Genomic DNA, 13,420 nt, shown 5'->3' on the forward strand with positions numbered 1-13,420 from the left:
CCCGATCCCGTTAGTCGCCTCTTACCTCTTACGAGAAGCATAGTCCCCGGATCTTCACGGGTCAAGAGGGAGGGAGGGTGAGTGCGTGCGTGCATGCGTGCGTGCGTGCGTGCGTGCGTGCGTGAGTGAGTGAGTGAGTGAGTGAGTGAGTGAGTGAGTTATTGTCACATCCGCAGTATTTCAGCCATATCGTGACATACGCTTATTTAAAACAACAAAGTCAAATTACCCACTGATGTAGTGTAATACTCCAGGAGTAAGGATTATATGGAAAGTAATAAACCGAGAGAAATTAGGCTGGGAAGGGTGCCTGCATTTTTTTAGCCCAGATATGTGAATTACACATAAACTTACCAGAACAGGCACTATATTTAGATATAACACTGAACACACACGCAATCATCCACACGGGTATGGTGCTGCCAAACCTAGAAACATAATCGAGGCGAATCGGGATTCGAACCCACAATTATAGGTTTCTGGCGTGCCTAAGGGACCCAACTCTGCACAGTGAATTGCGGCACCTCAGACGACTGGGCCTCCCGTGATCTTTCCACACGAAGAAACCACACGACTGCGGTTCATCAGCCAGAAGACTACGATCCCTGTTAGACATTAACTTAAACTTGGTTGACGTGCTTAATATTGAGCAAGTTAAAAGAATTAAGATCATTTAAAAATATTAGTGTTGAAATGATTAAATAGTATGACATGTGCATGTATGCACTACATATGTAATATGAATAATGTATTTAATATGACATGTGCAGATCCTCATTTACTTCTTAGTGCCCTGGCAAGATTTCAATCTGCATGACTTGCCTTTGCAAGTGTTTGTGATGGATACCACTGGTGGGTCAGGATACGATCACCTTTTCGCGAACACCAAGCCCCACGATCATGAAAGCGGTCTTAGCTCAAATTTAGCTAAGCACGAAGTTTAAGATTTTGCTTAGCTAAGATTCGGTCTAAGACTTAATCTTGAAACCGGGGCCTGGTATCACACTATTTGATGATTCGTAAACACATGCTTACGATATAGTCGGAATTATACCATGGACTTTTTGGTTGAGATTTTAAACAGATGAAAATTGGGGTATTAGGGCGTATTTTATGTATGATTATCAAATGATCACAAATGCTTGACCTAAATTGAATTGAAATAACAAACGACAGGCAAATCGTCCCTAAAACGAAAAATCGGCCACTGAGGGGATTCCCCTCACTGGTGTTAAAACAGGATCGATGTATGAGGTGCTGCATCAGGCCGGCACCCAGTCTGCCTGGTGGTTTATTGAGGGTACGGGGGCACAGATGGCCCAGTCGTCTAAGGTGCCACGATTCGCTGTGCAGTGTTGCGTCCCTTTGGAACGTCAGAAGCTTATGATTGTTGGTTCGAATCCCGGTTCACCCCGATTATGTTTCTAGGTTTGTCAGCACCATACCCATGCTCATGGGTTTCGCCGAAGTGGTAAAGTCTGAGACCTGCATCACTACTGGCTTTCCTCCCACATTAAGCTGACACATCGCGATATAACTGGAATACTGTTAAAAGCGGTGTTAAACCCAACTCACTCACTCAATTATTGAGGGTCCTACTTGTCCTGCACCTGTTGTTATAGGTATAATTTCACCCGAGTGTGGTGATTGGGGTAGATAAACCCATAATTTAATGGAACAAATAACAGGTAGATAAACATGTACATTATTTATCGTTGTGTCATGACCTAGATTTTTTAAAGAAATTACTTAAAATATGATGTATATCCAAATGTTTGAACTTTTATTTCAATCTTTGCCAAAACGTATTCCAGCCTTTTCTCAAATTGTTCAACAGAGCTCCTTCATAAGATCTGCAAGGGGAAGGTTGTATGATTGTGTGCTCTTTTGCAACATCACCAAAGAAAACCATATATTCACCATTTCCTACAATATAACTGCATATCTCAACTGAGCTGGGTAGTTTATTGCAAATGCAAAAATGACAACCAACAAATTTATATAGCATTGTTTTATTTACAAAAAACATACAAAACAATGAAAGTTCATCAACCTTTCTCTAACATCTCATCCTCTGCAGCAACTTGGGAGACGGACATCTTGTTGAGGTCTGTGGTTGCCTGGCTTATATCAGGCCCAGCTTCATAACTCATATAGTCCTTAATTTCACTATCATCCTCTGGCTTTGGGATCAGTGCAGCTACCAGTCTTGGCATATCGGTCAGCTCGGGGGAGTCTGTTCTTCGTGGGGAGTCAACTGTACATGGCTCCTCATCATCGAAGTACCTCTCCTCCTCATCCTTCCCTAAGGTCTCCAGGGAGTCATAGTCAGCATTCTTGTCCACCTGGCTGGAGAATCAAATAACATTGGCCACAGGTGAACTTGTCTACCTCACTGAGGTATCAAATAACATTGGTCATAGGGGATCTTGTCTACCTGACTGAGGTATCAAATAACATTGATCTTAGGGGATCTTGTCTACCTGACTGAGGTATCAAATAACATTGGTCATAGGGGATCTTGTCTACCTGACTGAGGTATCAAATAACATTGGTCATAGGGGATCTTGTCTACCTCACTGAGGTATCAAATAACATTGTTCAGAGGAGATCTTGTCTACCTGACTGAGATATCAAATAACATTGGTCATAGGGGATCTTATCTACCTGACTGAGGTATCAAATAACATTGGTCATAGGTGATCATGATTACCTGACTGAGGTATCAAAAACATTGGTCATAGGGGATCTTGTCTACCTGACTGAGGTATCAAATAACATTGGTCATAGGGGATCTTGTCTACCTGATTGAGGTATCAAATAACATTGGCATTTTTGTCAACCTGTCCATGCACACTGCAGTATTAAATCACATCATCTTTTTGTTGGCTACCTGGCGGTAGTATTGAACAACATAGCTGGTGTTCTTGTCTCCCTGAATAGTTCTGTAAATCTGGAAGCGTGGCTCACTAATACCCCCGACCCGCCTAGTGTGTCAGTAGTTACAAGTTAAATAGCTAGGATAGGGTTAGCCTTTAGGGTTTGAAAAATTCATAAAAAAATGGAAAATTAATAAAAACAATTTTTTCTTCTTCTGACTGCACCCCTTCATATGACACAGATTATATGTACTAAGTTTGAGATGAATCCACTGAACAATTTAAGAGAAATCGCCGCGGACAAAGTTTTCGGACGGACGTTAGGGTTTGAAAAATTCATCACAAAATGGAAAATTAATCAAAACATTTTTTTTTCTTTTGACTGCACCTCTCCATATGACACAGATTATATGTACTAAGTTTGAGATGAATCCCCTGAATAGTTTAAGAGAAATCGCGCGGACAAAGTTTTCGGACGACGTAATAAGCGCCCCGCTCTAATAAGCGCCCATGGGAATATTTGCTAATATATTGGCTAGTGAACAATCCCAATTAGCACCCTTTCCAATTAATCAATGTATATAAGACTTATTTATTCGCGTATAATACACACTCGTGTGTGATATGCACCCTCAATTATGGGGAATTTAATTCTGGAAAAATATATTTGTCGTACATAAACATTTCAGGCTGCCAGCATAAACCACGAAATTTTGAGAGCGGCCTGGGTGCTTATTACGTCGAATACGGTAAGTCATATCGTGTCAGGTGCAAATCGATTTTGGCACAAAACTCTAAAAAAAACATTCTTTGAATAATTGGCGGCAAAATATCATATCAGTACTGATAAATTTCTCTAAATTAGCCGAACTGTATTTATTGGTTTTAAAAAATGTGTCTGGTATTGACCCGTTCAGAAACTGACCAGGGCCCCGTTCCACAAAGCGATCGTAACACTAAGACAATCGTAACTCACATACTTTAACATAGGTTTACGACAATGTAGCGCCACGCTATTACTCTCCTACCTGTAGTCAAAGTCCCGGTCCTTCCCGGACATGAACCTCTCCTGCATAATCTGCAGAAACTCGGATTTCAGCATCTGCTTCTCCACATCAGAGATCTTTGGTTTCTTCTTTTCTTCTGGCCCGAAGTCTGCCTCCTCATCTTCCCCACTGCTCTCCATCTCTGTAATACAGCACTAGAAATCATGTCTTGTAACCATGGTAACGGTCATCATTTCATAAGTTCCTGATATTGATTTGTCTTGACAAATGAATTGTCTTATCATGCTTTCTAGTATCATCAGGATTAGGCCACCAAAAATGAGAATTACAATACAAAAATTGTGGTGAATTGCAAAATTTCTAGGTCTGCTACTGACCTCATACCTACCCTTAGGGCAATAGGTATAGGTAACCTTTGATCAATAATATTCGAGGGACCCATTCTCCTATTTCTAGTGATATGGATAAATGCCAGTCAGATATCTTATCTTATAACTATGCATAGATGTTTTTTTTAAAATGCTGTTTTTATTTCTATTTAAAATAAGACATTCAGAAGGTCAGCCATAAGGCTCTGTACCTCACCTGAATTTTTCTAGAATATTTGCAAACATCATAGACACAAATTGTCACAGGCATGCAACAACAAAATAAACAATATGCAAAAACAGTTGCATATGGAGCATCTTGACTCTTTCTACTTTAAATTAAACATTAAGACAAAAATGAGTTTCCTGAGAAGGGGGTCAATAAACATTTTTCAACGTGATTGCCACATCACCCACAAATAGTACTTGAACATGCTGAAGGCTTATGGTAAAAGTTCTGGTATGTGTGGTTTATCACATCCTTACTACGTGTTTGGATGGGGCCATATCTGAGCATCTTCCCGAGGCAAGTGAGTTAACTGGCTATAAAAGTCCAGTTGCCACAATTACCGGACTCCTATTATGGAGTTACATTTTGGCTGGACTAATGAGTCTATGCATAGTCCAATCAAAATCGCGCACCAAAATTGAAATCCGGTTCATAAAGTGTCATGCAGGTCGACTGCAGGATTTGCAAAGCATGTGCACCGCTAACTCGTTGTCAACAGATATTTTAAAAATCTTTTCATGTTTTTAATCAAGGTGCTCACGTGATTTGATGCACTTCGCGTTGTAAGACTCATTTTATCACAATATAGATCTTCATGATCGATCAGACCGTCTTGACTGGGTGCCATCGTTTTGTTTGAAGCAAATGCAAGTGATAGAGAGGTTGAATCTGATTGGTCAATAGAAAAGGCATAGAAAGGACATAACTCGTAATAGCCACTGGTGGTGCTACGATCGAGCCCAGGAAACTGGACTTTTAAAGTCAGTTAACTCTCTTGCCTCGGGAAGATGTATCCGAGTGATTCTCACCTTCTTCCTCCTCCTCACTGTCTTCTTCCTCTTCTTCCTGACACTCCTGGAATGAGACACTGATAATGAATTCAACATGCTAAAATGATGAGGATTTCAAATTTTAAAAGTTAAACATCTTAAAATAAATTCATTGTGGCTTGAGATGGTAAGGATACAACATATCAGTGTCAAAATAAATGAAAATGTGATAGAAAAGAAGAAATATCTTTTATGATGATTAAATTGCCAGTGATTCTGTGGCTAAACAAGCCTTTGTTTTTGTGTGTATGTTTCCATAAAGGAAAAACTAATATAGACCAGGCCAATTAACAGACTACTGTTTCCTCCTAATAGAAAGAACAGGACTTGTGTGACATTATTGTGTTGAATGATGTCACCGATTCTGTACTCATGCCCACAGCTTATTGTGTGTTAATGATTAAAAAAGCAGCCTGTGAAAATGTTAACATATTTAATTCATTAATAAAAATTGACTTCAGTATGTTTTTGCATAAATTTATGGAGTTATAAATGTAAAAAAAATGGTGTGCACACTTTGCATAAATCTGCTACACTTTATTTATTAATAAGAATTAACTTCAATATGTTGTAAATGTAAAAACCGGTGTGCACATTATATAGATTTAGAGAGTTAGCACACCATTATTTACGTTTATAACTCCATAAACTTAACAAAACAATTAAATCGGATTAGAGAGCTCTGATCATGCTGATAGGTTTCTTGATAAATGAATTATTCTATTGATCACTTGATACCTCTGCCTCCTTCTGTCTGGCATACAGTGCATTTTCCTCTATCTGGTCTATGTGTTTCAGCAGAATGTTCGAAAACCTCAGATCAGTCTTATCCACTTTAGTCTGTATTTCTTCTTCCGTCAGGAAGTTGCCGACCATCTGTTCGTATAGCAATGGGTCCCGCCACTTCATTTCCTCCTCACTGAAGTATTCTCCCTGACTCAGCAATTCCTGCATGGCAGCATATCGCCTATTTTTCACTACCTTTTGGTTGTGAACTTTGTCTTGTTGTTTCAAAATTTCTTTCAAATAGAAGTCGATTTCATAATCACCTTTAAAGTCAACAAAATATTCTACATCCTCTGCCGCAAGAAACTGACCAAATCGGGCCAAAAACATGGCTGGACCTTTTGAAAGAACTTCAGTTGCAATTTGTACTTTATCTTCATATGATAAATCAGGCTCTCCTCGTTGTTGGTGTTTGAAATGAGCCTCTGACATGGCAACATGTGAGATCATATTCGATTTCAGTTCATCAAGCTTTTCTCCACATCTACCACCTTCAGAACTGCCTTCAATACAAATTCCTTCATTAGTAGCCCCGTTGATGGCCTCATCAACACATTCATCAGAATTGTCATCAACATCCATTTTTATTTAGGTGTAACGAGCGTGCAATAGAGACAAGACTAATATTTAGCAGTGTGGTCATGCAAGCTTTTACATCTTTACCGAGTTCTATTCTCTCTCAAAACGTAAACACAACCATGGTGGTCGCCATGTTTGATTTCCGTAAAATACGGACAATTTTCGGAATTTACATAAGGCTCAAAAACAAAAGGAAACGGAAAGAGAGTATAAGGATATGGGTAAAATCACCATTTGAAGAATAATTGTAGTCTCTCCTTGTTCAACTAGTTTTGCTTTATAATCGTTTATAAAACCTCCTGCATGTCATGAATTTGAAATCAAGACATGCTGAGGTCCACATGCAGAAGTATTATATTTGACTTCAATAGTTGAAATGTTGCCGATGCGAAGTTATTTGGTTTGTTTTGTTTTTGTGTTTACAATCGAGTGTTGACCAGACACTCCAGTGATTGACCTTCGGCCTCGACTGAGTTTTTTTTATATTATTATTATTATTATTATTATTATTATTATTATTAACATGGTCCTGTGAATCAAGTCACATGACCAACCGACGTTGGTTGAACAACATACACATCATACAACTGCCAGCCACCCGTGCACCATTTTTAGACTTAATTAACATGGGTTTCTAGGTACGTTTGAAATTGGCCTTTGAATGGACTATTTCCAGAAATGTATTTATTCATGACAACGAACATTTCCGATAGTCTGAGTGTATAAACTCAAACTAATCCACGAGAATTGTTTATTTAAAATTAGAGCTATTTTCTAATCAAAGATCCTGAAAAAGCCGATGAAGTTAGATTTTGGAACTTGACAAATCAGTCAAGATAATCGGTATAAATAGTCTTGGTAAATATAAATTGCTTATTCGTAAATCTAAATTCGTTTCAACTACACAAGTGTTCCATGATTTGATATCTACCCAGCTTTATCCCGGTTAAGGGCATAGTTCCGTTGTAACCAATGACAGTCCATTTTACAAGTGTGGCCGTCCAATAAAAATACAGTTTACTTCACTCACATTTACGTAAACAATGTGCTTTTTCAAGATCGGTAACTACACATGACATATTTAAATAGTTGAACTGCCGACTGTAACCCGACTGTTGTTTCTGTTTTTCCAATAGTGAATAAACAGTCATGGCGGAAAACAAGGACAATGTCATATTGGTAGATGACAAAGAAAAGAAGAAACGTGAGGTGAGGTACCAGTTCGTTACAGAGGTTGCATCCATTTCACCTGTTCACCTTCAAATAAGAAAGATTAAAACGATTACATTTTTAAGATTACCATAGTTACGATGGATCATAAGAAGGCTGAAAGTTCAAATTTGTTTGAAGTAGTTCATATTTAGCATCAAATTGATAAGTTGAAGGTTTAGATATAGGAAATTGATATCTATACACATACAGAAAAACTAATTTTGTTATTAACTGAAATAGATATAGATCTATATCAGAGTTGGAGATAAGCTGTGTATATTTCCGCAGCGTGAGGTTTCAAATGTTAAATTTAGCACGGTTAAATCTACAGGTAACCTAGCACTACATTGAAAACACAGTATGTTTATCTCCATTCTACCATGACTAAATAAAACGCCAACTCTTTGGTGTAAGCAAATATACTGAGTGAAACGGCATGGGTTGAGTTCAGTGTTTTGAGTGGGTTCTCGATCTGAATTACGGAATCACCGAACAAAATATGGTGCTGTATATACTCAAGCAGTTTGTTTACACCGTAATACTTCACTCGAACATATGACAGGCATTGAAAGCATATAAGCACGACAACTTGGTAAGCTAACATGAGGTGGGCATCCATAAAGAAAACAAAGCAAGCTTTGCAAGGCTTTCACTCTACATCGCACGTCACCATTATGACATCATATCGCTCATTGTGACGCAAAAGATATTCTGTCACAATCGTATATAGAAAAGCTCCAAAATTCCAATTTCTCTGTTGTCTCCAAAACATAAATAATTCCCTTTGTTGATTTCTGTCGTGTTTTTGTGCACGAAATGTATTGCCACACATACTTTGAATATTGTAGTAACCGCATCTGTGCATTTTGTAACCTGTAATTGTAGATATAATCATTTAAATATGCCTACAGACAATGACTGAAAATAGTACTATTCTGTGATTATTAGCTTCTGTGGAAATGCGGCTGTCAAACCAGCTGTTTCAATCAGAGGGGGTTTATTGGGATTTTAAAGCCTCTGATTGACCAATCAGAATCGAGTTAATTCCAAATTCGTGGTAGAATTGTGTATATTACAACTGTTAGATAAAATGATTGTGTATCAGCTGAACGCAAAATTCACCTACCGACAGTTACGTTCGGAAAAACCTCTGCGACAAACATACTGATAGATGGCAACTGAAAAGCACATCATGCCTAGTCATTGTTCATGTTGTATCTTAATTAGTCGCTGATTGGTGATTAAAGAAAAAAAAAAAAAAAAAAAAATGGCCTCCCGTAGAGGGAGCTGAAAGCAGATGCAGACTGGTATACTACTACCGTATTTGACGTAATAAGCACTCACGGTGATATTTGCTCATATATTGGCTGGTGAACAATCCCAATTAGCACCCTTTCCGATTGATCAATGTACACAAGACTTATTTATTCGCATATAATACACACTCATGTGTTACATGCACCCTTAATTATGGGCAATTAAATTCTGGAAAAATATATCCTTCATACATAAACATTTCAGGCTGTCAGCATAACCCATGAAATTTATCTTTCAATTCTGTTTTTTTCACCAAAATAATATTTGAATAAGAGCCCCTATATTTCTAATTTTGAGAGGGCCCTGGGCACCTATTACATTGAATAAGGTATTCACATAGTTTTAAATGATTTACAGGGATTGTTACTAAACAGGTTTTAAGTTAAATACCCAAATGTAAAGAAACAGGTGGGTAAAACAATTTGAATACCTTCTAAAACTTGTGGATACCCAATCAAAATCAACTCCCTGGGTAAAATACCTAAATAGCCAAAAGCTTATCTATAGCTCTCATATATCATGATATTTATTGACATATATCCCAGTCTATGACTTTAGCCACTAGTCTGAAGCCAAGGTCTAGTAAAATAACAAGCTAATATTAGTCCATATGATAACACTAAATTCAACTGAAAATGATACTAGGAGTCATGTTCAGGTTGGTACACAAATGTTTTTGGCACAGACAGATATCCTGATATTTTTTAGTCGATATATCAATACATGGCTACTGCATTGGAGTTCAGGCTATTCATCTAACTGGATCTTGGCAGTTTAATTTGAAGAATCAAGCACTTGCCAGAATTCTACTTTTTATACTGATCGCCATGTTGGACCTTCTTGAGCTAGCCCATCTCCGTGGTAGAGCGTCCGCCCGGAGAGCGGAAGGTCCGGGGTTCGAACCCCGACCGTGTCATACCAAAAGCCATTAAAAGATGGTGCTTGATGTTACCCTGTCTGGCGCTCGGCATCATGGGGCTAAAACAAGAACTGGTCGGCTCGGAGTCAGTATACTGTGTCTGTGGGGGGTATTCATGTTAAATCGTGGCATGGTATCTCAGTGAGCTAGCACTATAAATCGGCATCAGTCCGGACTAGTACACACACACACACACACACACACACACACACACACACGCACTTCGCTATATAAGTGCAATAATCTTGGAAGCGACGTTAAACCCAATTTCACCTCACCTCACCTCACCTCACCCTCTTGAGCTAACAATGAACTGACTCAATGACCTTCATTTTTTGTAGTCTCTGTTTGTGTTTGGGAACAACATCGCTGAGATCCCGTGTTTCCGGAAGTCATTCCTTGTGGGTATATCAAGTGGACTTGGAGGTGGCATCGCATATTTCCTTTTGACAAGTTAGTGTTTGTTTTAACTAACAGAGATAACAAGTTGCTGAATCTTTTTGTATGATCACACTGATGTTTGTGTTGCTTGCTTAAGAACCCAATCTCGTATACATGGCTTCTTAAATTACAGAAGTACAAGGTCTTACAGGTTTGGCCCCCTATTACCCGACCCTATCCGAGTACCAGCTGTTGGTCTCAAGTGTTTGGTATAAAATATATGTTGGGAAATTGTTTTATCGAAGCTCTAGCAAAAATTATTTAGATACATTTACAAAGGGATCAGACCATGCATACACTGAAGTTGACTTTACCTGTATCTTTGCTCAAACATGTAAAAGTCAGAAAGTATGCGTGCATAGTCAGAAATAAATGCAAACATAGTGACTTGTAGTGTAACCATGAGTTTTATTGTTATCGTCATAAAACAGTATATCATAAGACTAACCATGGGTCCTGTGGGTACCCGGGTCCTACTCAGGACCCACCCGACCTGAGTACCGAAATTACCCGTCCCAACCCTAATACAGGTGCTGCACTCAGCAATATTCCAGCCATCTGATGTCAGTCTGTTAATAATTGAGTCAGGACCAGACAATCCAGTGATTGATATCATGAGCATCCTCTCTGCCTGAAGATGTGAAGACACCTCAATAGGAGGTCATATCAAATAAAATCAGCTTTCGAAAGCAATTCAACTTTTTTCTTCACCACATTGATATTTTGATTCTAATAAAAGAAGACCTACAAATTCCTTCGAAGTAATTCCATTTTTGATGTAGATGCCATGGTGCTCAGAAATGACAGGGGGCACAGGTGGCCCAGTCGTCTCAGGGGCGCGATTCGCTGTGCAGAGTTGCATCCCTTGGGCATGCCAGAAATGTATGATTGTGGGTTCGAATCCCGCCTCGCCCTGATTATGTTTCTAGGTTTGTCAGCACCATACCCGTGCTCGTGGGTTTCACATCACTGTGATCACTTCTGGCTTTCCTCCCACATTAAGCTGCCACGCCGTGATAAAACTGTAATACTGTTAAACTCACTCACTCACTCAGAAATGACAGGGTGAACATTTCCTCAACAATATAATGGTGCTGTCTGTACTATTTACATTTAAAACAGGCCAATTAACTTGGGTTTTCAAGATACAAAAATCAGATATACTGATGTGAATTTTTTACTCATTCTTATGAAGAATTTAGAAACTCAACACTGATTGGCTGTTTAGAAAGTTCAACTCCTGCAATCTACTATTCTGATCATATTGGTATATTCATGTTTCAAACATTCTTGACATTTTGATTTACAGGCAATACCAGAAGAGCACCGCACGTAGCTTTCGGATCCTATTTCCTAGCAACCCTCGCAACATGGTGAGAATCTTGTCACACTGTCATGCCTTCAAATTTAAGGCTTAAATATTAGTTGGAAAATATTATAAGTTCTGGTATTGTAAGTTTCAGTGTTTCAACAATCTTGTTGATGGTTCCCTTGTTTGCTCTTACGAAGCAGGTATTGATGTAAACACATTAAATAAAAACGGCAGTGCTCGAAGCAATGCTAAGGGTATTCATGTTCTTATCACACATCCCTCCCGATCTGTGCTCCTATAACTGCAGGCACTTTGGAGATTCGGTTTCAGAATTGGTCCTCAGCTCCGCATGCTTAAAAAGAGCCAACCCAAACAAATAAAGAAATGTATGTCCAAGTAGGGAATCCAGCCCATGAAGATCCGGGGTAGAACAGGTCTTCAGCAACCAATGTTTGTCGTAAGGGGCGACTCACAGGATCGGGTGGTCAGACTCGCTGACTTGGTTGATGCATGTCATCATATCCCAATTGCATGGATCGATGCTCATGATATCAATCACTGGATTGTCTGGTCTTGATTATTTTACAAACTGCCGTCATATAGCTGGAATATTACCGAGTGCAACGTTAAACAAGAAACAAACAAACAATGCTGGGAATCCAAACCCCGGCCTTCTGATCAGAGGTTGGACATTATGTCCAGAGGTTAACCCCTTCGGCAAGGCGTCGGGTGACGCAATGTCTAGCTACTCCAATGTCGTGTTTACATGTATTTCCAGGGCACACTGCAGATACAATTGGTCCGCCAATCGATTCAAACAGCGACAGCTGCAGAAAGGGCTGGAGATGAAAGTTATGTACGAGGGAACTGAAATTGAGAGGCAAATGCTGACAAATTCTGACAGTAAGGAAGTATGACAAAGGCCGATAAAATGTTATTAATAGATATGTGGAAGACTGTGAATGTATTCCGAACATTACACATCGTGGAGGAACTGCCTGCAGGTTACGAGAGCAGTACACCAGCATCTCAACACTGTCCATCTCTACCCATACACCGAATGTCACAGAATTATACAGATTTGGGGTCTAACCCAAATGATTCAACCGGAATTTGATGCCCAAAACCTGATATGGAATTGAGTGTCATATTAATCATGGTAATTATTAGCATGTTGGTTCTTGAAGGTGAGAAGTACATTTACGTTGTACCGTGCACAAAATATTTTGTTTTTAAATATACACATAAAAATTGAAAATAGATGCAAAATAATATGGACTGCAAATTCCATTGGATATGAAAAATTAATGGCCGTTTGAAATATTAATAATAAATTTGGTCTTAATCTAATGTGGTTAAGAAATGTGTCCATGTTATCCACAGGAACATATATAAGAGCTATTTGTCCTGTCTCAAACTTGATACATGTGCATTGGAAGAATGTTCGGCATCCTCGAATTCTGACATTATCATTTTGCTAATCATGTGGAGATTGTCACATTGTTAATATGGAGATTGTTAATATATATATGAATGAACTG

General features: G+C 38.8%; 2 protein-coding genes across 2 annotated transcripts; one reads left to right on the forward strand and one right to left on the reverse strand.

Moving 5' to 3' along the window:
* Positions 1-2,026: 2,026 nt before the first annotated feature.
* LOC139443210 (coiled-coil domain-containing protein 97-like) lies at positions 2,027-6,810 on the reverse strand. The gene is made up of 4 exons (XM_071224182.1): positions 6,052-6,810; positions 5,293-5,338; positions 3,908-4,067; positions 2,027-2,349 (listed from the first exon to the last, which is right to left on the reverse strand). The coding sequence occupies exons 1-4, from the start codon at positions 6,679-6,681 to the stop codon at positions 2,049-2,051; spliced, it is 1,137 nt and encodes a 378-aa protein (XP_071080283.1). The 5' UTR covers positions 6,682-6,810; the 3' UTR covers positions 2,027-2,048.
* Positions 6,811-7,713: 903 nt separating this feature from the next.
* LOC139443201 (cytochrome c oxidase assembly protein COX20, mitochondrial-like) lies at positions 7,714-13,106 on the forward strand. The gene is made up of 4 exons (XM_071224163.1): positions 7,714-7,887; positions 10,468-10,579; positions 11,877-11,940; positions 12,658-13,106. The coding sequence occupies exons 1-4, from the start codon at positions 7,828-7,830 to the stop codon at positions 12,794-12,796; spliced, it is 375 nt and encodes a 124-aa protein (XP_071080264.1). The 5' UTR covers positions 7,714-7,827; the 3' UTR covers positions 12,797-13,106.
* Positions 13,107-13,420: the final 314 nt, after the last annotated feature.

Source organism: Haliotis cracherodii, unplaced genomic scaffold (genome assembly GCF_022045235.1).
Source record: "Haliotis cracherodii isolate W230 unplaced genomic scaffold, xgHalCrac1.p SCAF_5, whole genome shotgun sequence".
Lineage (NCBI taxonomy): Eukaryota > Metazoa > Mollusca > Gastropoda > Lepetellida > Haliotidae > Haliotis > Haliotis cracherodii.